Source organism: Ornithorhynchus anatinus, chromosome 7 (genome assembly GCF_004115215.2).
Source record: "Ornithorhynchus anatinus isolate Pmale09 chromosome 7, mOrnAna1.pri.v4, whole genome shotgun sequence".
NCBI classification, from domain to species: Eukaryota; Metazoa; Chordata; class Mammalia; order Monotremata; family Ornithorhynchidae; genus Ornithorhynchus; species Ornithorhynchus anatinus.
In genome coordinates, this window is record NC_041734.1 from 16,341,014 (window position 1) to 16,362,727 (window position 21,714).

The window sequence follows — 21,714 nt, forward strand, 5'->3', positions numbered from 1 at the left end:
TTCATCTCCATCACTGGAGGATCCTTTGAATATCTCACCTCCTGTGAAACACAGAGAAACAGCAAATAGAGAGGGAAATCAAGTAATTAGATCCCAGGAGCACCTGATTTCAGTAGTAGGGAAATAGCAGCTGGAGGCAGGTAGAAAACTGAGTAGAACAATAAATCAATTAGTTGTAATTAGTAACCACTAACTGTGTGCAGAGCACTGTACTTGTGAGAGTACAATACAACAGTGTTAGGGGACACATTTCCCTGCCCACAAAAAACTTAGAGTCTAGAGGTTAACTACCCAAACAGAGGCATACTGACCCTTTGCCTGCCTCTACTCTAAAATGCAAGGCAATGCTATGACCCTAGAAGTCATGGGAGCTGCACTTAAGGAACTTTAAGAAGCAACATAGCCTAGTGGATAGAGCAGAGGCTTGGGAGTCAGAAGGACCTGGGTTCTAATCCTGACTCTGCCACTTGTCTGCTGTGTGATCTTGGTCAAGTCACTTAATGTCAGTTGCCTCATCTGCAAAATGGGATTAAGGCTGCGAGTCCTAAGTAGGACAGGGACTGTGTCCAACCTGATTCCTTGCATCTACCCCACCGTTTAGTACAATGCCTGGCACATAGTAAGCACTTAAATACCACAGCTATTATTATTGTCATATTTAGCAATAATAATAATAACAATCTTCACTCAGAAATCTAACAGAAGACAAAGCAAGGATTCTTGGGCAGGAACTGACTGAAGGGTAGACAGATGGCTCTACTGAGACAGCAATGACATAGGATGGGAAAATATCCAACTGAAGGATTCAAAGTAACTAAGGATAGCAAGAAATGGAGAGAAATTTCAACCAGCCTCTCAGAGATGCTGATCACCTATTGGAGATGGACACTGGTCACTAGAGAAAGACCTCACATTAGAAGGTTCAGATTTCAGCCCAGGGGATGAAATATTTTTCTGGACAATTACATTTTAGCATGAAAATAATTTAATTTTTCCAGAGGTTCTGGAGTGGATCCCAATATATAATGTGGATGCAAACCCATGGGTTTACTACATCTTTGGGAATCATTATTTAAAAGTGATAAATAGCCTGTTATGACAATAGCCCCAGGGCTAAAAGGCACTTTGTATCTTTTAACTGAGATTTTAAGAAAGAAGATAAAGCCACCTTCCCCCTTTATCTGTCAGGGTGGAAAAAGGCAGAACAAAGCTGAGGATTGAATTATTCCTTGCTATACTGTTGCACCTTGCAATGTGGTCGTTCATAATTACAGACTTACAGTCAGTGCTAGGGTTGCAAAATGTCTCCTACAGGAATCCTTTAATGTGGTCTGAACTTTTTCTCCTGAGAAAAGACAGTAGCCACTGTGGTTTTCTGTCCCTGTACAATGTGCCTCTGGGCTGCCATGGTATTCTGGGTGCATGGAGGTCCAGCATTGCCTCTAAAGGTGAGGAATCTGTTCCCATCTTTGAAGCTGTAAGGCTTGGAGCAGCTGTTTCATTCATATCTCAGCAGAAGGATACATCTTATCTTAGACACCTCTATGTTTTCTTGCTTTGAGGAAGTGGATTAAGCATCAACACAACAGCAATCTCATCCTCCTGAAAGTCTTATAATTAGGAAACTCTTATGACTCCCCTTTCAATCAATCAAAAGATTGTATTTATTAAGTGCTTACCACATGCAGAGCAAGGTTCTATTTCATTCATTCAATACCAGCTCCATCACTCACTGGCTGTGTGACCTGGGGCAACTCATTTCACTTCTCTGGGTCTTGGTGATCTAGTCTGGAAAATAGCGATAAGACTGAGAAACCTTATGTGGGACAACCCAACTACCTTGTATCTACCTGAGTGCTTAGTACAGTGCCTGACACATAGTAAGCACTTAATAAATGCCACAATTATTATTATTACTAAGTGCTTGGGAGAGCAAAATATAACAATAGGACAGACACTTTCCCTCCCCCAGTGAGCTTACAATTTAGAGGAGGAGACAGACTTCAATATAAATAAATAAATTACAGATATGTACATAAGTGCTATGGGGCTGGGTGGGGGAAATGAATAAAGGGAGGAAGTCAGGGTGATGTGGGAGTGGAAGAAAAGGAAAAGCGGGATTAGTGAGGGAAGGCCTCTTGGAGGAGATGTGCATTCAATAGGGCTTTGAAGGTGGAAAGAGTAATTGTGTGTTGGGTATGAAGTGGGAGGGCGTTCCAGGTCAGAAGGCAGAATATGGGCAAGAGGTCAGTGGTGAGAGACATGAAATCAAGGTGCAGTGAGTAGGGTGGCATTTGAGGAGCGAAGTGAGCTGGCTGAGTTGTAGTAGGAAAGTAGTGAAGAGAGTTAGAAGGGGCCAAGATGATGGAGTGCTTTAAAGCCAATAGTAAGGGGTTTCTGTGTGATACAGAGGTGAATGGACAACCACTGGAGGTTCCTGAGGAGTGGGGAAGCATGGACAGAAAACTTTTGTAGAAAAATGATCTGGGCAGCCAAGTGAAGGGACTGGAGTGAGAGACAAGAGGCAGGGAGATCAGCAAGGAGGCTGTTACGGTGATCAAGGCAGGATAGGATAAGTGCTTGGATTAATGTAGTAGCAGTTTCATTGACCCTCTCGTGCTGAGCACTAGTGAAACATTTACTTGTTTGGTTCTATGAATATTCTTTAATAAGTCTGTCAGCATCACGGGTTTTGTAATGGAATTTATCAAGCACCTATTTGCTAATCACTAGGGAAAACACAGTCTAAATCAGACTTCCACCTCAAACAGGCACTCACTATCAAAGAGGGAGGGAGAGCTGGTACCTTATCCCCATTTTTATAGATGAGAAAACTGAGGCGTGGATGAATTAAGTTACAGCCCAAGATAAAAGCGGACTCCCAATCCTTTGCAGTTTCCATTTGGTCATGCTGTTGTCAGTCTTAAATTTCAAATGGTTCCATGGAAAGGACCTTGTCTGTAAAACTCATTTTAGCACTTAGTACTTTATACAGAGTAATCACTCAATGCATACCACTGATTGTTTGCTTGAGTGACAAGCAAATTGACAAGCCCTTGTATGCTTTCAGTAGTCTCATTTGGTCCTCCTCCTCCAAGAGGCCTTCCTTGTTAAGCCCTTCTTTCCTTTTCTACCACTCCCTTCCTCCTAGCCCCAGAGTACTTACATACATATCTGTAATTTTTTTCTTTATGTTAATGTCTGTCTCCCCCTCTAGATGGTAAGCTCAGTCTAAGAAGGGAATGTATCTGTCATATTGCTATATTGTACTCTCCTAAGTACTTAGTACAGTGCTCTGTACACAGTAAATGCTCAGTAAATGAGATTGACTGACCATCTGGACTATCCATTTTAATTTTTTTTTTTTACTTTATACTCATGTCTGTCTCCTCTTTTTGGGCTATAAGCTTGTTGTGGGCAGGGAACATAACATGTCTACCACCTCCATTACATTATATTCTCCCAAATGCTTAGTGCACACAGTAATCACTCAATAGATAAGATTAATTGATGGACTGATAGACCAATCTTAGCTTAGCCAGGTGGTAGCCCACCTGAACACCTTCCTAACAATGGAACCAAGGGAGATGGGACTTCATTAAGACTGTGAGCCCCATGTGGGACAGGGACTGTGTCCAAGCCCATTTGCTTGTATTCACCTCAGCATTTAGTACTGTGCCTGGCACATAGTGAGCACGGGAAGCAGCATGGCTCAATGGAAAAAGCACGGGCTTGGGAGTCAGAGGTCATGGGTTCGAATCCCAGCTCTGCCACTTGTAATAATAATAATAATGTTGGTATTTGTTAAGCGCTTACTCTGTGCCGAGCACTGTTCTAAGCGCTGGGGTAGACATAGGGGAATCAGGTTGTCCCATGTGGGGCTCACAGTCTTAATCCCCATTTTACAGATGAGGGAACTGAGGCACAGAGAAGTTAAGTGACTTGCCCACAGTCACACAGCCGACAAGTGGCAGAGCTGGGATTCGAACTCATGAGCCCTGACTCCAAAGCTGTGTGACTGTGGGCAAGTCACTTAACTTCTCTGTGCCTCAGTTACCTCATCTGTAAAATGGGGATTAAGACTGTGAGCCTCATGTGGGACAATCCGATTACCCTGTATCTACCCCAGCACTTAGAACAGTGCTCTGCACATAGTAAGTGCTTAACAAATACCAACATTATTATTATTATTGTTATTAACAAATACCACAATTATTATTATTGTATGCCCAGAGTGTTTATGGTACTCAGGGAATGGCCAACTCTGTGGTATTGTACTCTCCCGAGCACTTAGTACAATGCTCTGCACATAGTAAGTGCTCAGTAAAAACTATTGAAGATAATACTAAGGGCCACTTAGTGGCATGTTCTGCACATAGTAAGTGCTCAATAAATATGATTGATTCATTGATTGGTTTGGCAGTGGGCACAGCAGGAGAGCTGACATCAGCCCCGCAGGGACTGATGTTGGCAGAGAGAAGGAATTTTTTCCGTGTCTTCTGCACCTGAAAATTTCAATGCCCTGGAGAGCCACCTCCTTCTCTGATTTGAGGGCTTGACCCAGTTTCCATTGTTATCCATATGACCTAAGCCTATACCTTCTATTTAGTGTGAAACCCGATGTTCCACTGTCTGCGCAGTAAGCACTCAATAAATATTATTGATTGATTATTGATGGTGTTAGTTTGAGTTGGAAGAGTTTTCCGGTGAATTGGAAGTATAGTATGAAACTAAATTTCAGGGCCCTCCTCACATTCTTAGGTGTGGTGGCAGAAGGTGGTATTCTCCTAAGTGCTTAGTACAGTGCCTTGCCCATAGTTAGCACTCAATAAATATGACTGATTGAAAGCAGTGGTTGTTCCTCACCCTGCTGGACAACAGCTCAGTACACTTAGAAAGTGTTTATAGCACAGTGCTCTGTACCCAGTAAGTGTTCAGTGAATATAATTGATTAATTGGTTGGCTGGGATACAAACCCATCTTCACTCAAATGGTGAGGGAGGAAAGATCAGACTGACCCAACTGACCAAACCACAGTGGAGTAACCTAAGGATCTCTCTCGGTGACGTTCCCCAGCCAGCTGAATGTGCCCATTAGTTGCCAGAGATCAGGTCTGTGGAACACATTAAATGCTTTAAAGCGGGGGAGGCAACTCTTTCTGATTATTATTCCTGGACCTTCCACACAAAGCAGAAATGCTTCTTGAATGTCACTGCCAGCTTCACCTGGGAGTTATTCAGCACCAAATGGTAGGACCGGATCATTAGCAAGGAGGTCCTATAATGCAGTTTATTGTCAATTTGCTTGTCACTCAAGCAAGCAATCAATCAGTGGTATGCACTGAGTGTTTACTCTATATAAAGTGCTAAGTGTTAAAATGAGGTTTACAGACAAGGTCCTTTCTATGGAACCATTTGAAATTTAAGACTGACATTGATCATTACATCACAACTTTGCCTGGTGGATATAAGAATTAAAAATGGATGACAGGAAACACTAACAACTACTGTGTGGTGAAGTGATATGGCACACTCTAAGTAGGGAGGGTGTAGAACAAATACTTTAAAGGAATGACCAAGCCCAGCCTCCAACCATGAAATATAACAGCCTGACCTAGTGGAGAGAACACAGGCCTGGTATTCAGAGGACCTGTGTTCTAAACCACAATTGGCCTGCTGTGTGACCTTGGGCAAGTCACTTAACTTCTCTATGCCTCAGTTTCCTTATTTGTAAAATGGGATTTCATACCTGTTCTCCTTCCTATTTAGATTATGAGCACTGTGTGGGACCCAATTAACCTCTATCAACTACAGTGCTTAGAACACTGCTTGACATATAGTAAGGGCTTAACAAATACCATAATTATAATCAGTTATTATATAGACCACCTGGGAATCCGGTTATTGGGAGAGGGATTGCTTTTCCTGAGGAATAGATATGGGAAGACTAGGATATACAGAGGCAATCTCAAAAAAAGGATCTGAAGTAAGGGTAATAGTAGTAGCTTGTTTTGAGAAGGGAATGCGTCTACCAACTTTGTTGTCAATAAATATCAGTGCTAGCTTGATTGTTCATAATATTAGTAATAGTATTTGCTAAGTGCTGCCTGTGGGCTAAGCTCTGGGGAAGAACATCAGGTGGGAATTAGACAAGGTCCTTTGGCTTCAAAGAACTTACAAAAAAATATAAGGGGCGAGAGAGGACCGGCAACAAACACATAAGGAGAGAGGAAACAAAACACCTTTAGATACTGATCAATGAAAATGGTTCAATGCCAGCAATTTTATGACATTCATATTAAAGAATGTCATATTTAAATATAAGGTCTATTCATTTCAAATATATATGGCCTTGTAGAAAGACTTAAATATATATGCGCATTGATGATGTCATACCCAAAGCCATACAGTAATTCAACCAGACATCACATTAAATAGGTCCATTAAACAAACACAGTGTCTAGTTATGACAGAGAAGGTATTATCTTATTGAATAGAAAGAGATTTTGATCAATGGTTTAGAATGATCTCAGAAACATCTCGACTAATACATGTTTTACTTGTGTAAAATGTTTGGTCACGTCTAAACCTGTTTTGCTTAGGTGCAAAAACTCAGAATATGGCAATGGATTTATAAATAAATCAACACCACACCTTACTTCATATAGTCAGGGAATCACAAACATACTGTAAGAGATCCAGAAGTGGGAAGTAGAAGCAAATTTGTGAACTGCAAAATCCCACAGGTAACAGTAGGAATATTGATCTTCTTCTGCAGGCTGCCCCACAAGAAAATGACACAATATGCCTGACTCGTGGTCTAGCTCAGTAGCCAACTCTAAAGGAAGCAAGTGCAGTTTTGAGCAGATGATTTCAATTTTTTTAATGGTATTTGTTAAGCGCTTTCTATATGTCAGATGCTGTTCTAGGCTCTGGGGTAGATACAAGTTAATTGGGCACACTCCCTGTTCCTCGTGGGGCTCACAATCTAAGTAGGAGGGAAACCAGGAGAACTGAGGCACAGGCCTAGTTTCTTTCCACTAGGCCACACTTCTGCCTTTGACAAGCCCATTCCCAGGTGCTCCTAACAAGGACAAGGAAGCAGCAAGGCCCAGTGGATAAAGCGTGGGCCCGGGAATCAGAGGGACCTGAGTTCTAATCCCAGTTCTGCCACTTTGCTGTGTGAACTTGGGCAAGTCACTTAACTTCTCTGTGCCTCAGTTAAATCTCAGTGCCATCTGTAAAATGGGGATTAAGGCTGTGAGCTCCATGTGGGACATGGACCGTGTCCAACTTGATTAGCTTGTATCTACCCCAGTGCTTAGAACAGTGCACATAGTAAGCACCAAACAAGAATCATTAAAAAAAGAAAAAAAAGGATCTGCTGCATTCCCAGAGTTTCAACTTCCAATTCGTCTGTCCCTAGAATCAACAGGAACTTGTTAACCTCTGTTTCTGACTACCTTTAGCCATCCCTATCCAAATGACATCTGAAATAAAGCTATCTTTCTACAATATCCTTTGCCCTTGAGTCTGCATTGCCTAAAGAATTCGGGTGCTGGATAAAGAAACCCTAATACATTAAAAAAAAGGCTGTGCAGAAGGCAAATCAAGCCTTTCCCTGTTCTACCTAGCAAGGTCTAATACTACTAACAATACTAACAATTACTGTGGTATTTGTTAAGGACTTACTTTGTGCAAATTACTGTGCTAAGTTCTGAGGTAGACATAAGATAATCAGTGGGATGCAGTGGGACTCAGTGAAAGCAAAGGGGACTTAGTATTCAAATCCTGGCTCTTCATTCTCCTGTTCAGTCACCCTGAATTCCCATATCTGTAAATTGAGCCCTTTAACCTTCACCTTGTCTTGTCTTATGCTGTCGAGTCAACTGACCCGTAGTGACACTATAGACATATCTCTCTCAGAGTGCCCCTCCTCCATCTGCAATCGTTCTGGTAGTGTATCCATAGAGTTTTCTTGGTAAAAATACGGAGGTGGTTTACCAATGCCTCGTTCCGCACAGTAAACTTGAGTCTCCACCCTTGACTCTCTCCCAGGATGCTGCTGTCCAGCACAAGTGAGTTTTGACTTGTAGCAGATTGCCTTCTACTCACTAGCCACTGGCCAAGCTAGGAATGGAATGGATAGGCCTCTGCTTGACTCTCCCTCACATATCTGAGAGTGACAGAGAACTGGAAACTCTCCAGATACGACCCTAGGAGGGAAACTTTGACCTACCATATAGATTTGTTTGTGCTACACTGATTTAGATTATATTATACACAGGCTTTGTGCTGGATTGTTAAATCCCTAAACTGGAATAGAAATGCAGAGAAACAGGTTCCAATAGGTAGCCTCTAGGTACACCAGAGCAATGATGAAATGACTTTGCAAATAAAAAGAAAAGAAAAATATCTACAAAGGGGACTCTCATATTCCAAGTTGTTGACCAAATAAGCCTCCATGAGAACATATTGTCTCCTTCTCATGCTGATTTGCATTTCTTGTGTATTTTTCCATGCAAAATAGGTTCTTTGCTTCCAAGGGCATTTCATCCAACATGGTAAATACAGTCGACTTTGAAGACTGCAGTTTTGAAATCAGTCAGCAGGGAAAGAGAGATATGGGCTTAGTCAGTAAACCTGGCAAAAATCTCAGTTTTGCCACTTATCTGCTGTATGACCTTGGGCAAGTCACTTCACTTCTCCAGGTCTCAATTACCTCATGGGAATTAAGACTGTGAGCCCCATGTGTGACAAGGACTGCGTCCAACCGATTTGCTTGTATCTACCCCAATGTTTATTATAGTGCCTAGCCCATAGTAAGAGCTTAATAAATACCATCATTACCAACATTAAAGTCCATCCACTGGACTTTCTAGTTTGTAAACTCCTCTCTAGACTGTGAGTTTACTTGTGGGCAGGGGACGTCTCCCCCAAGTCTGTTGTACTTTCCAAAGTGCTTAATACAGTGCTCTGCACACAGTAAGTGCTCAATACCACTGGTTGATTGATAGATTGATTGACTAGACGGCTCTTGTGAACCCCATTCAAAGCCCAGACAGCTCTGAAAGGAATCCTTGAGCACATCCTCTTTCCCTGAGATTTGAAGGGAACCAAGTGGCTTGTATAGCTTTATGGATTAAAACTGCTTTAATCTAAAATCATTAAAATAAAATGCATGACCAATGTAATCAAAATTCCAAAAGAATTGAGAATCAGCTAGGCCTAATGGAAACAGCACAGGAGACATAGGTTCTAATCCTAGCTCTGCCACCTACCTGCTGTGTGGCCTTGTGCAAGTTAATCTCTCTGTATGCCTCAGTTTCCACATCTGTGTAATGGGGAATAAATACCAGTTCATTATTCTCCTGAGACTATGAGACCCTTGAAGGACATGGACTGTGTCTGATCTGATTGTCCTGAATGTACCATAGTGTTTGACATAAAGTAAGCACTTGAAAATACCATTATTCTTATTAGATTCTGTTTCACAGGCATGACCAACTTCTGTGATTCACGGTTATTTTTAATAAGAGACTAATTTTGCTCAAAAGTGGCAGTAGGCCCATGGCTGGTAATTCACTAACTAAGCTAGAAGACTGAAATATTTAATTTAGAATTGAACATGATGTTGCCACTACTCCAGGAAACAAATTAGCTCATTGCACTGAATAATAGCCAAGCAAAAACTAAGCAATAATCTCTTTCCCATGAAGGTCTTCAAAAACTGACTGTGTGTTAAACTGTTAGAATTTCACACAATTTCTCTTTATTTCTCTCTCTTTCTCTTCTATGCCTGTTCCATTTCCAAATCAAGACTAAGTCTTGATTGGGCTAAGAATTCCATATCAATTTGGGTTGGCATCCACTGTGATAGTCCTCTCACTGAGATCGGTTTTTAGTTTGCAGTGAAATAGGTGCCGAGTCTCACATGACAGTGTGAAGCTCTGGATTCATTCATTCAATAGTATTTATTGAGCACTTACTATGTGCAGAGCACTGTACTAAACGCCTGGAGCATACAGTTCGGTTGAGAGGTGCTAGGGCTATAAAACACCAAGTCTGGACTTCCAACACTGAGTCCTTGTGAGCCCCAAGTGCTGTTTGGGGTATGGTGGGAGTTTACTCCTGCTGATCAAGGGATGGATACCCCAAAGCCAGCCATCTACAGACAGGAAGACAGAGAGCCTGATGAGGAATGCAGCGTGGCCTAGTGGATAGAGCAGGGGCCTGGGAGTCAGAGGACCTGGGTTCTAATTCCAGCTCTGCCACTTGTATGCTGTGGGAACTTGGGCAAATCATTTTACTTCTCTGTGCCTTAGTTACCTCATCTGTAAAATGGGGACTAAGTGTGAGAATCATGTGGGATATGGACTGTGTCCAGCCTGATTAGCTGGTATCTACCCCAGCGCTTAGTATAGCATCTGGTACATAGTAAGTGCTTAACAATTACCAAAAAGTTGACTTACCATGTATGTGTGTGTGTGTGCATGTGGGTGTATCTTTCGGGCACCTTGATATACAGAAATTATTGTTTTCCTCTTGTCTTACTGTCTCAGTTAAACCTAGACCCCAATCCACAAAACACCTTTCGGGAAAACTCTTTTCTTATTTCCCGTCATCAGAGCATGACCACTTTTATCTCTAGAACAATTTAGTGATGCCCCGATTGAGGTTCCTGGAGACGAAGATCTTCATTCTGAACATGGCCTATAATTAAAAAGGCTTCCTACATCACATCACTGTCAAATGCCTCAGCCGCATTTGCGAGATAACACCACTTGGAAGGGGTGGGTGGAAATGGAGTTCTTCCATTCCCATGACCATTCTACATGGTTTTGCTTCTGAGCCTTCCTGCAAAGTTAATGCTGTGAAGCACGGAGCTGTCAATTAGAGGATCAAATGGCAACTGAGTCACTTCCCTCAAGCGGCAGAAAAACTAGAAGACATTTGTGCCTTTCCACAATTCATGTAATGCATTTGTTTCATTTTGTATGAACACATCTGCACTTCTGGCATTTAGAATGAAGGGACAGTGTCAGAAGATGATGATTGGCCAGTGGTGGGGAGATAAAATCCGAGGAAAGAACATGGGCTTGGGGGTCAGGGGACTTGAGTTGTAATCCTGGCTCTGCCAGATGCCTGCTGTGTATCCTTGGGAAAGTCGCTTAACTTCTCTGAGCCTCAGTTTCCTCATCTATAAAATGGGAATTAAAATCCTATTCTCCCTCCCACTTAGACTATGAACCCCATGTGCAACATGATTGTCTTGCATCTACCTCCAGTGTTTAATACAGTACTTGGCACATAACAACCCTTATCAAATCCCACAGTTATTATTTTATCATTATTATTATTGCATTCAAGCAAAGCCAAAGAGGGGATCTCCACTACTGAGGGCACTAATAATTGGTGGAGGTAGATGATGACAACATAGTTATTAAACAATAGAAATGGGGGTTATAGGATCTCACTGGTTGGATACTTTTCAGCATAGGCACAGGTATGTGTGGCTGAATCATATAATCTCATTGCTATCCATTACTGGCAAGACTTTAGACCAGCCAGCTACTGAGGCGCCCCTCACACAATAGTAACATGGCTTCAAAGTGAGGTCCAGTGGACCTCTTTTTTACTGCACCTCAGATGCTGGTGATACCGAGGGACTGACAGTAAGACTTCTAGAGCATATGTAGATCTCTACATTGTGTTCGTGGTCTTTACTGATGTATTTGTCACCATCAGAAGACCAGGGAACAAGTAGGAGACAGCAGCAAAGGATCTTCCATCTTGGTTAATATGAGGCTATTAATAATAGGTGTCTCTTCTGAGTAGAACTTTTTTAAAGGAAGGTAATACCAAGAGGCAGAATAAAAAATGCTGCCAAGTATTGCAGATAGTGAGTATTTGTTTTTTACTGGAAGGATCACCTTCACATTTTGAAGAGCACACACACACAAACGCACACACACACACACATCAATCAATAGTAGTATTTATTGAGTGCTTATTCTGTGCAAAGCATAGAATAAAGTTAGTAGCCACGATCCCTGACCGGAAAGAGTTTACAATCTAATATTACACACACACACATCAATCAGAAGTATTTATTGAGTGCTTATTCTGTGTAGAGCACAGAATAAAGTTAGTAGTCATGATCCCTGACCGGAATGAGTTTACAATCTAATACTAATTATGGTATGTTAAAGGGACTAACTATGTGCCAAACACCGTACTAACCATTGGAGTAAGATAATCAGGTCCAGATACAGAATTAGAGTTCACAGTGTAAGTAGGTGGGAGTATTTCACGATCATTTTACAAATGAAGGAACTTGAGCACAGAGATTACACAGCTGACAAGTGGCAGAGGTAACATTAGATTGTCTCTATCTGTTGCCTAATGGTACATTCCAGTGCTTAGTACAGTGTTCTGCACATAGTAAGCACTCAATAAATACTATTGAGTGAATGAACCCAGGTCTTCTGACTTCCAAGCCCATGATTTTTCCTCTAGGCCATGTTCTTTCTTCGTCTTTCTCTCAGGCTAGTGGGAGCTTACAGTTCTTACAAACACAGCTTACATATATATGTTCACAATTTTCCTTGTCATTCAGGAAGCAATCATTTCCACACTTAATAAACCAAATGATTTTGCTCAAAAGGATTACGCCTATCTGTCTGTCACTAGCTTTTATTACCTAGCACTCTTCAATTATGCTGTACTGCTTGAGATGGGCTTCACTGTATCCTTAGAAGGGTTTCTTTAACCTGCCCTGCTTATGGTCCTTTCTCAATTCACTAGTAACTAGTAGGTATTTTGATGGTAGCTACCCAAATTCCACCCCTGTCCTTCTAAGATGAATTGTTCCAAATATTGTTGCTATATTAGTAGACTGTCTTCCAGGATCCATTGTCTTGTTGGTTTATGTTAACTATGGTCTACAAAGCTGAACCAGATGACACTATTCGAGAAATCAGCCATGATATTTCAAAGATGCTAGTCTCTGAGCTTTGAAGACATTACTTGGCTTTGCAGATCATAGTTTGTTCTGGAGTTGATACCATGGGGAACCCATACTGTCATTCAGTCTGAAAAGTAAACTGTATTTATTGAGTGTTTACTGTGTGAAGAGCCATGTACTAAGGCATGCTTGTTTCTAAAAGTCTCAAAAATGATCTGATTTTTTACCCACAACATAGTTGATCAGCTGCTTCGAAGCAGCATGGCTCAGGGAAGCAGCATGGACTAGTGATTGAAGCATGGGCCTGGGAGTCAGAAATACCTGGGTTCTAATCCTGACTCTGCCACTTGCCTGCTGTGTGACCTCAATCAGGTGACTTCAATTCTCTGTGCTTCAGCTACCTCATCTGTAAAATGGGGATTAAGATTGTGAACCCCATGTGGGTCATGAACTGTGTCCAACCTGATTACTTTATATCTACCCCAGTGTTTAGAAGAGTGACTGGAACTTAGTAAGTGCTTACCAAATACCATAAAAAATAAAGTAATAATAATAATAATGATAATGTTGGTATTTGTTAAGCGCTTACTATGTGCCGAGCACTGTTCTAAGCGCTGGGGTAGACATAGGGGAATCAGGTTGTCCCACGTGGGGCTCACAGTCTTCATCCCCATTTTACAGATGAGGGAACTGAGGCACAGAGAAGTTAAGTGACTTGCCCACAGTCACACAGCCGACAAGTGGCAGAGCTGGGATTCGAACTCATGAGCCCTGACTCCAAAGCCCGTGCTCTTTCCACTGAGCCACGCTGCTTCTCAAGTGGCAGATCAGGATTAGAACTCAGGCCCATGCTCTATCCCTAGGTCACCTTCTGCCTAAGATAGTTTGGGATCATTCTTTCCAAAGTCAGGGGGATGGATTAGATACTCTTATTAAATCTTATTAGATTACCCTACTAAAACACTCATCCCCTTCCTTCTTCCCTCCTTGACTGCCATCTTCAACTACACCATTCACTTTCCAACAGCATCTTCCCACTGCTTTCAGATATGCTTACCTCTCCCCATACTAAAAAAAACCCCTCTCTTGATCCTGCGGCCCCCTCCATTATCACCCCATCTTCCTCCTACTATTCCTTTCCAGATGTCTCGAGAGAGTTGTTTACATCTGCACTCTCCACTTCCTCACCTCCAATTCTTGCCTTGAGCCCCTCCAATCTGGCTTCTATCCTTGTCACCCCGTAGAAACAGAATTCAGAGTTCTTCTCACCTTCTCACCAAATTTGCCAGTCTCTATCTTAATACTCCTAGGTCTCTCAGCTACCTCGACACTGTAGACCAGCCTCTTCTCCTTGAAACTCTATGCAACCTTGGCTTCACTGACACTGTCCTTTCTTGTTTCTCCTGCTCTCTCTCTCTCTGACCACTCCTCAGACTATTGCAGACTCTTCCTCTGACTCTCACCCTCTGACAGTAGGGGTTCCTTAAGGCTCAGATCTAGGTCCCCTTCTATTCTCCACCTACATTAACTCCCTTGTATAACTCAGTCATTCCCATGGCTTCAGCTACCATTTCTATGAGGATGATTCCCAAATCTATGTCTCCAGCCCAGACTTCTCTCTTTCTCTGCAGTTTCACATTTCTTCTGCCTTCTGGACATCTCTACCTCGATGTCTCACCAACCTCTCAAATTTAACGTGTCTGAAACAGAACTCCATATCTTCTCACCCAAGCCTTGTCCTCCCTTGTCTTCCCCATTATTGTCGACAATACTGCTACCCTCCCTATCTCACAAGTTGTAACCTTAGCATTGTCCTCGACTCATCTCTCTCATTCCACCCACATAATCAGTGTCCCCGAATCCTTTGGGTTCTATCTTCACAAGATTGCTAAAATCTGCCCTTTCCTCTCCATCCTAACTGCTACTACACTAATCCAAGCATTCATTCTATTCCTGCTTTGACTGCTGCATCAGCCTCCTGCCTCCTGACTCTCCCCACTCCAGTCCATACTTCACTCTGCTACACAGATCATTTTTCTAAAAAAATGTTCAGTCTATGCCTTCCCACTCCTCAAGAACCTCCACCATTGGCCCATCCACCTCTCATTAAACAGAAAGTCCTTAACAGTGACTTTAAATAATTCATTCAGCTCATCTTCACCTACCTTGCCTCACTGATCTACTATAGCCCAGCCTGTACATATCACTCTTCTGAGGCGAGCTAACTCACTGTCCTCTGATCTCATCCATTTTGATGCTGACCCCTTTCCTATGTCCTTCCCTTAGCCTGGAACTCCCTCCCCATCCTTATGTGCCAGACCACCACTCTCCCCATATTCAAAGCATTGTTAAGGTCACATCTCCTCCAAGAAGCCTTTCCCAGATTAAACCATTTTCCCCAGCTCCCTCTCCCTTCTGTGATGTCTATGCACCTGGATCTGTGACATTTGAGCATTTAATATCACGCCCCACCCTCAACTCCACCACACTTGTGCGTATATCTTTAAATTATATATCACAGATTATTTATTCATAGTAATGTCTGTCTCCCGCTTTAGACTGTAAGCTTGTTGTGCTCAGGGAATGTGTCTGCCAAATCGTTGCATTGCACTCCCCAAGGGCCTAGTCCATAAGTACCATTAATGATGATGATGATGATGATGATGATGATGATGAAGAAAATCACCCAAGGCCTTTCCCCCTCATGGATTCTAAAAAGAGGAACTTTAACAACTGAATAAAATAGAATTCTAGAAGAAAGGGATGGGAGAGCACTTTTGCCCTTCATCCCTATAGCCTAAATCAATTCAATCAATCAACTACATTTATTGAGTGCTTAGTGTGTGAAAAGTACTGTAATAAGCGATTGGGAAAGTACAATAGAACAGAGTTTGTAGAAGTGTTCCCAACCAACAACAAGCTTCCCTTCAGCACAGTCTGGGGTGAAGTACCTTTGACCAGCATGAGCAATCTTTGGGATAACCCTGATCTTGAGGATGCTTAGAAGCCCACCGGGCATTCTGGGATCACCCAAAAAGTACAATCCATTCATGTTCTCAGGAGATGACAAACCCAGCTTGACTGTTAGGTCTACTATATATCTGGGGATGACCTCTTGCTCAATGATGTCCCCGAATTCACCCTGCTGATTTTGCCTTCCCTTCCCATCAGCCTAAGATTCTAGGCTTAAGCTTGTGGTAAACAGGGAACATATCTATCAACTCTGATTTATTGTACTCTCCCAAGCCCTAACTACAGTGTTCTGCAACCAGTAAATACTCAGTAAACATGAATGACTGATAGTGGAACAGTCCTCAGCACCTTAGATCTAAGTAAATGTGGCTAACAGCCTATGTCCCTGGAAATGTGCTTCAGTAAAGGGTGTGGTTCCTTTTGCTGGAGGTACCATTTGCTTCCATTCTTAATCCCTCTTTCCTGTAGTTAATTACGATTGAACCAAGTAGGAAGTTTGCTTAAGGAGACTTATTTTAGAAGAGGACCACTTTTTAGCTTCATTTCCAAAGTGATTTATTTTGGCACTTTACTGAAACTATACTTGCAAGAGATTTTAAAATTCCACAGGAAAAGGACAAAAATATAACCGAAGTTGCTCAAGAAGATTTTTGCCATTCGTAATCATCAACACAGTAGAACTAGTATGATAAATTGGCATTTAGTTTAAGAATTATTTGGTCATAATTATTCCTAATTGAGTTTACCAAAAAAAATAGAAATATGAATGCTGGTCTCACTCCATTAACTCAAATTCATCTTGAATGAAAACATTTACGCAAAGATTGTCTTATAAATAAGCATTCCATTTTTTTCTCTAGGGAAAAAGATTCATTTTTCTCCAACATCTAGCACAGTTAAAAAGAGTGTGCACAAATACATAGTCAATTAGGCACTTTGGAAAGTCAATTCAGTGTCATTAATCCATCAATCTTATTTATTGAATGCTTACTGTGTGCAGAGCACAGGAGAAGCTGTGTGGTTTAGTGGAAAGAGCCCAGGCTTGGAAGTTAGAGGTTGTGGGTTCTAATCCTGGCTCTGGCACTTGTAAACTGTGTCACCTTGGGCAAGCCACTTAACTTCTCCGTGCCTCAGTTACCTCATCTATAAAATGGGGATTAAGACTGTGAGCCCCACGTGGGGCAACCTGATTACCTTGTATCTACCCCAGCCCTTAGAACAGTGCTTATATAGTCTAGTGAGTGATACAGGCATTGAAATAAATTATAGCTAGGAGAAGGAGCAGAGTGCTATAAGTGCACTTATATCCTTAAGGATATAAGTGCTGTAGTGGCAAGGTGAACACTGCCATCCTTAAGGGGTACAGACTTAGTGCAAAGATGAATTACAAGTGAGGTAGAATAGGGTTGGGAGATGAGAGGTTAGTCAGGGAAGGCTTCCTGGAGGTGATATGATTTTAGTAGAACTGGAGGTGATATGATTTTAGTAGAACTGTTGGATATGAAGGAGGAAGGCACTAGAGACAGAGGGAGGGCACGATCAAAGGATAGGTGGAAGAAATGAGAAGGAGGTTCAGTAATCAGGTTGGTGGAGGAGTGAAGTGTGTGTGTTGTGTTGTAGTGGGAAAAGAGTTAAAGGAAGGAGAGAGGTGATAAAGTGCCTTAAACCCAATTGTGAGGAGTTTCTGTTTGGTGGAGAGATGGATGGGTAACCACTGGAGATTTTTGAGACATGCGGAGATGTATGCAGAATGATTCTCTTTAGAAAAGTGATTCAGGTTGCAGAGTGAAGTATTACCCTGAAAGGAGAGAGGCAGAGGCAGGTAGGTCAGTGAGAAGGCTGATGCAGTAGTCAGGTTGGATTGTGACAAGTGGTTGGATTCAGGTGGAAGAAAGGGTTGGGGAAAGATGAGGGGTTCAATTGTAAACTGGTTGAGTTACTGGCTAGTGGTCTAATGGATAGAGCATGGGCCAGGGAGTCAGAAGACCTGGGTTCTAATCCCAGCTCTGCCTCTTGCCTGTTGAGTGACCTTGGGCAAATCAGTTAATTTCTCTGTGCTTCAGCTACTTCAACTGTAATATAGGGATTAAGACTGTGAGTCCCATGTGGGACAGGGACTGTGTCTAACCTGATTTGTTTGTATCCACTCCAGCACTTAGTATAGTGCTTTGGCACATAGTAAGCTCTTAACAAATGCCACAATTATTATTTGAAGTGTCAATGGGACATCCTGGAAGCAAGAGGAAATGCATGATTTCAGGAGAGGTGAACGGTCAGGCTTCACAAGGTAGATTGTTTGTTCTGGATTTTTCTTTATAACTACTATTAGTAAGTCAACCAATCATATTTACTGACCGAACAACTATATAACTCACTCCAGAAATGAAGCATAAGAGATAGCTCATGAGATAGATTCCTTCTCTTCCTCCAGTCCCCATTTCTATCTTGAGGAAGAGTGTTGAACATCAAAGTTCTAAAATCAGCTTGGAGAGGATAAAGGGAACCCAGTGCCCATTGCAATCATCATTTTAGCCATAGGTCAGGCCCAGAACTTTGCGGTAATACTTGTTTGTCTGATACCAGAGTTCTGCAGTAAGGTATATAGCATGAAAGCCCCTGCAGCTGAATGGAGGATTTTCACATAGTTACTTGCCATCACAAATAGCAGATGACCCTCTATAAAATGTTTAAGAAAAAGCCAAATCTATCTATATTCAGAAACTATGGCCTAAGTCCTAAGATTTCAGGACCAAGAACTTGCACTCAAGAATGGATTATAATAATAGTAGCATGTGCTAAGTACTTACTGCGTGCCAAACACTGCACTTAGTACAGTATAGTACAGGATAAATACAAGATAATCAGGTGGGACACAATCCCTGTCCCACATGGGACTCACGGTTTAAGCAGGAGGGAAAAGAGGATGTGAATTTCCATTTTACAGATGAGGAAACTGAGGGTCAGAGGAGTTAAGTGACTCCCATGGTAACACAGCAGGTAAGTGGTGGAGTCAGGATTAGAACCCAGGTCCTCTGACTCCCTGGCCCATAGTCTTTCCATTAGGTCATCCTGCTTCTCAAGCTACTGGCTTGCTAGTAGTGCTAGTGGTTTGCTTGGAACAATTTGGATTCTCTCACCTCTGCCTTTAGTGTTTCTGCTGGGCACAGATTGTGACGAGCAGGTAGGAGGGCAAGGGCGAAGCCCATTGTTAAGCGCACTTGTGGTCTTTGCCCACGTTAGCCAGCTACGGGGACGAGAACCCAGTTTTCTCGAGGAGCGGAGCGCAAGAGGAACAACGCTACGCTAGCCATTTGCCTCATTTTTTTCTCTCAGGGTCTTGATCCTGGTAAGATGTCGACTGACTTCAACGTAAGGACAAGTCGGCCCCGGGCATCTCTGTAGGGACTCCTCCAGGAGGGACCCAGGCGTCTGGCTTGGAAGCCCACAACCTAAATCTGCACACTCCAGGCCTCTCGTATCCACAGAGGTGTATTGCATCCCTGGGACCGACAGCGTGTGAAATACTAGATGGAGAGATAGGGGCTGATGTTCACGATGGCACCTGTGCCTGTGCCAGGATTTGCAACTGCAGAGGTGGGTGGGGAAGACAGCTTCGGTATCTGCCCGGGGCTGAGGAGGTCGATAAAACCCGAGGAAAAGCAGGGGTGGGAGGCAGGGGGAGGGCCGAGAAGGGGAGAGGAGGAGAGGGGGCGTGTGTGGAGGGGGAGGAGAGGAGGAGGGGAATAAACGATGGGCTGGGGAAGAGAAGTCACCTGAGTGACTTGGAGGGTAGTGGCAGGGACCAAGTTGAAGAGAGGAGGAGCCCAGGCTGGTTTGCGAGGCGAGGTGACACCCCAGCCTCACCATCGGGGGGGAAAACCCTCTTGGCACAAGGAGGACACCGATTTGGGAAGGGGGGGGTGGTGGAAAAAGAGTTTAAGGGGAGAGGGAAAGGCAGCTGACTCGCTCCTCCTTCTCCTCCTCCTCTTCCAGTCGCCTCACTCCCCTCCTGGTCTCACCCACGCTCGCCGGGAGAGAGGAGGCGGCAGTTGGGGCCCGCAGGAGCCAGTGGCCGTCTCGCCACACTCCCTCCTGCTGCAGCCGCTCCTGATCCAGCCGCGCCCGCCCGTTCCAGATGGCAGCAGCCGGCGGCGCCTCGGGCAGGAGCATCCTCTGCCTTCCATTCCTCTGCTCCGTCCTGGTGAGTACCTACTCGCCCTGACGGCTGCCTCCCGCACCCCCAATTTGGGGAGGGGGAAGGTGGGTGCACCCCAGGACCCCCCCCAGCCCCAGAGGAAAAAAAATCCCAAACCGCGTTTCCGGATCTCCAAGCGTTTTTTGGGGGGAAGGAAGCAAGGGGCGAGGGGATGGATAGGGTGGGATGATGATGAAGTGGCTCAGTGGAAAGAGCCCGGGCTCGGGAGTCAGAGGTCGTGGGTTCTAATCCCGCCGCTGCCACTTGTCAGCTGTGAGACTTTGGGCAAAGTCGCTTTACTTCTCTGTGCCTTAGTTATCTCAACAGTAAAATGGGGATTACAACTGTGAGCCCCACGTGGGACAACTTGATGACCTTGTATCTACTCCAGCGCTTAGAACAGTGCTTGGCACACAGTAAGCGCTTAACAAATACCATTATTATTATCACATTAATTAATCTATTTATTTTATTAATGATGTGTATGTATCGATAATTCTATTTATTTATATCGATGCTATCGATGCCTGTCTACTTGTTTGGTTTGGTTTCGTTGTCTGTAGGTTGTCCCACGTGGGGCTCACAGGCTTCATCCCCATTTTACAGATGAGGTAACTGAGGAACAGAGAAGTGAAGTGACTTGCCCAAAATCACACAGCCAAGTGGCAGAGGCGGGATTAGAACCCACGACCTCTGACTCCCAAGCCTGGGCTTTTCCCACCAAGACACGCTGCTTCTCCTTAGCCGGGGTGGGGGCGGGAGGACTAGGGCCACTTATCTGCTGTGTGACCTTGGGTAAGTCACTTCACTTCTCTGGGCCTCAGTTACCTCCTCTGTAAAGTGGGGATTGAGACTGTGAGCCACACGTGGAACAGGGACTGTGTCCAACCCCATTTGCTTGGATCCACCCTAGCGCTTAGTACAGTGCCTGGCACATAGTAAGCGCTCAATAAATACTATTGAATGAATGAATGAAAATGGGGGTCGAGGCTGTGAGCCCCACGTGGGACAGGGACTCTGTCCAAGGCGATTTGCCTGGAATCCACCCCAAGGCTTAGTACAGTGCCTGGCACAGAGCGAGGGCTTAACAAATACCATTATTATTATTATTATTAGGGCGCTCGGGGTGCGGTCCGGTCCAGGGTGGGATGGAAGGCGGAGGGGCGGGAAGCAAGAGGGAGAGGCGGTGGGAAACGCAGCATCCTTGACCTGCCTCTTCCTAGGGCTAGGCTTTTCATTCCCTGCTCCCGGGCTCTGCCCTGTTCCTTCCCTCCCAGCGGGATTAGCAACTCTGGTCCCCATCAGGAAAATTGAACATCCTGGAGGAATCATCAGTCCCCGTAGCCCATGGGATAGTGGGTAGTGGATAGAACACGGGTCTGGGAGGCAGAAGGTCATGGGTTCTAATTCTGACTCCGCCGCTTGTTGGCTATGTGACCTTGGTCAAGTCACTTCACTTCTCTGGGACTCGGTGACCTCATCTGGAAAATGGGGATTGAGACTGTGAGCCCCAGGTGGGACAGGGATGTGTCCAACACCATTTGCTTGTATCCACCCCAGCTCTTAGAACGGTGCCTAGC

At 43.7% G+C, this 21,714-nt stretch overlaps 1 protein-coding gene and 1 non-coding gene across 2 annotated transcripts in view; one reads left to right on the top strand and one right to left on the bottom strand.

Annotated features, from left to right (window-relative positions):
• Positions 1 to 8,087: 8,087 nt before the first annotated feature.
• LOC114813528 lies at positions 8,088 to 8,225 on the bottom strand. Its single transcript, XR_003761245.1, has one exon. It is a non-coding gene; the product is annotated as a small nucleolar RNA SNORA7 (small nucleolar RNA).
• An 11,065-nt stretch (positions 8,226 to 19,290) lies between these two features.
• DSC1 (desmocollin 1) overlaps positions 19,291 to 21,714 on the top strand; it is a 42,522-nt gene continuing 40,098 nt past the window's right edge. Inside the window, exons 1-2 of the mRNA XM_039912539.1 lie at positions 19,291 to 19,308; positions 19,933 to 20,199. Coding sequence (XP_039768473.1) covers positions 19,291 to 19,308; positions 19,933 to 20,199 — 285 coding nt within the window. The remainder of the gene's footprint in view (positions 19,309 to 19,932; positions 20,200 to 21,714) is intronic.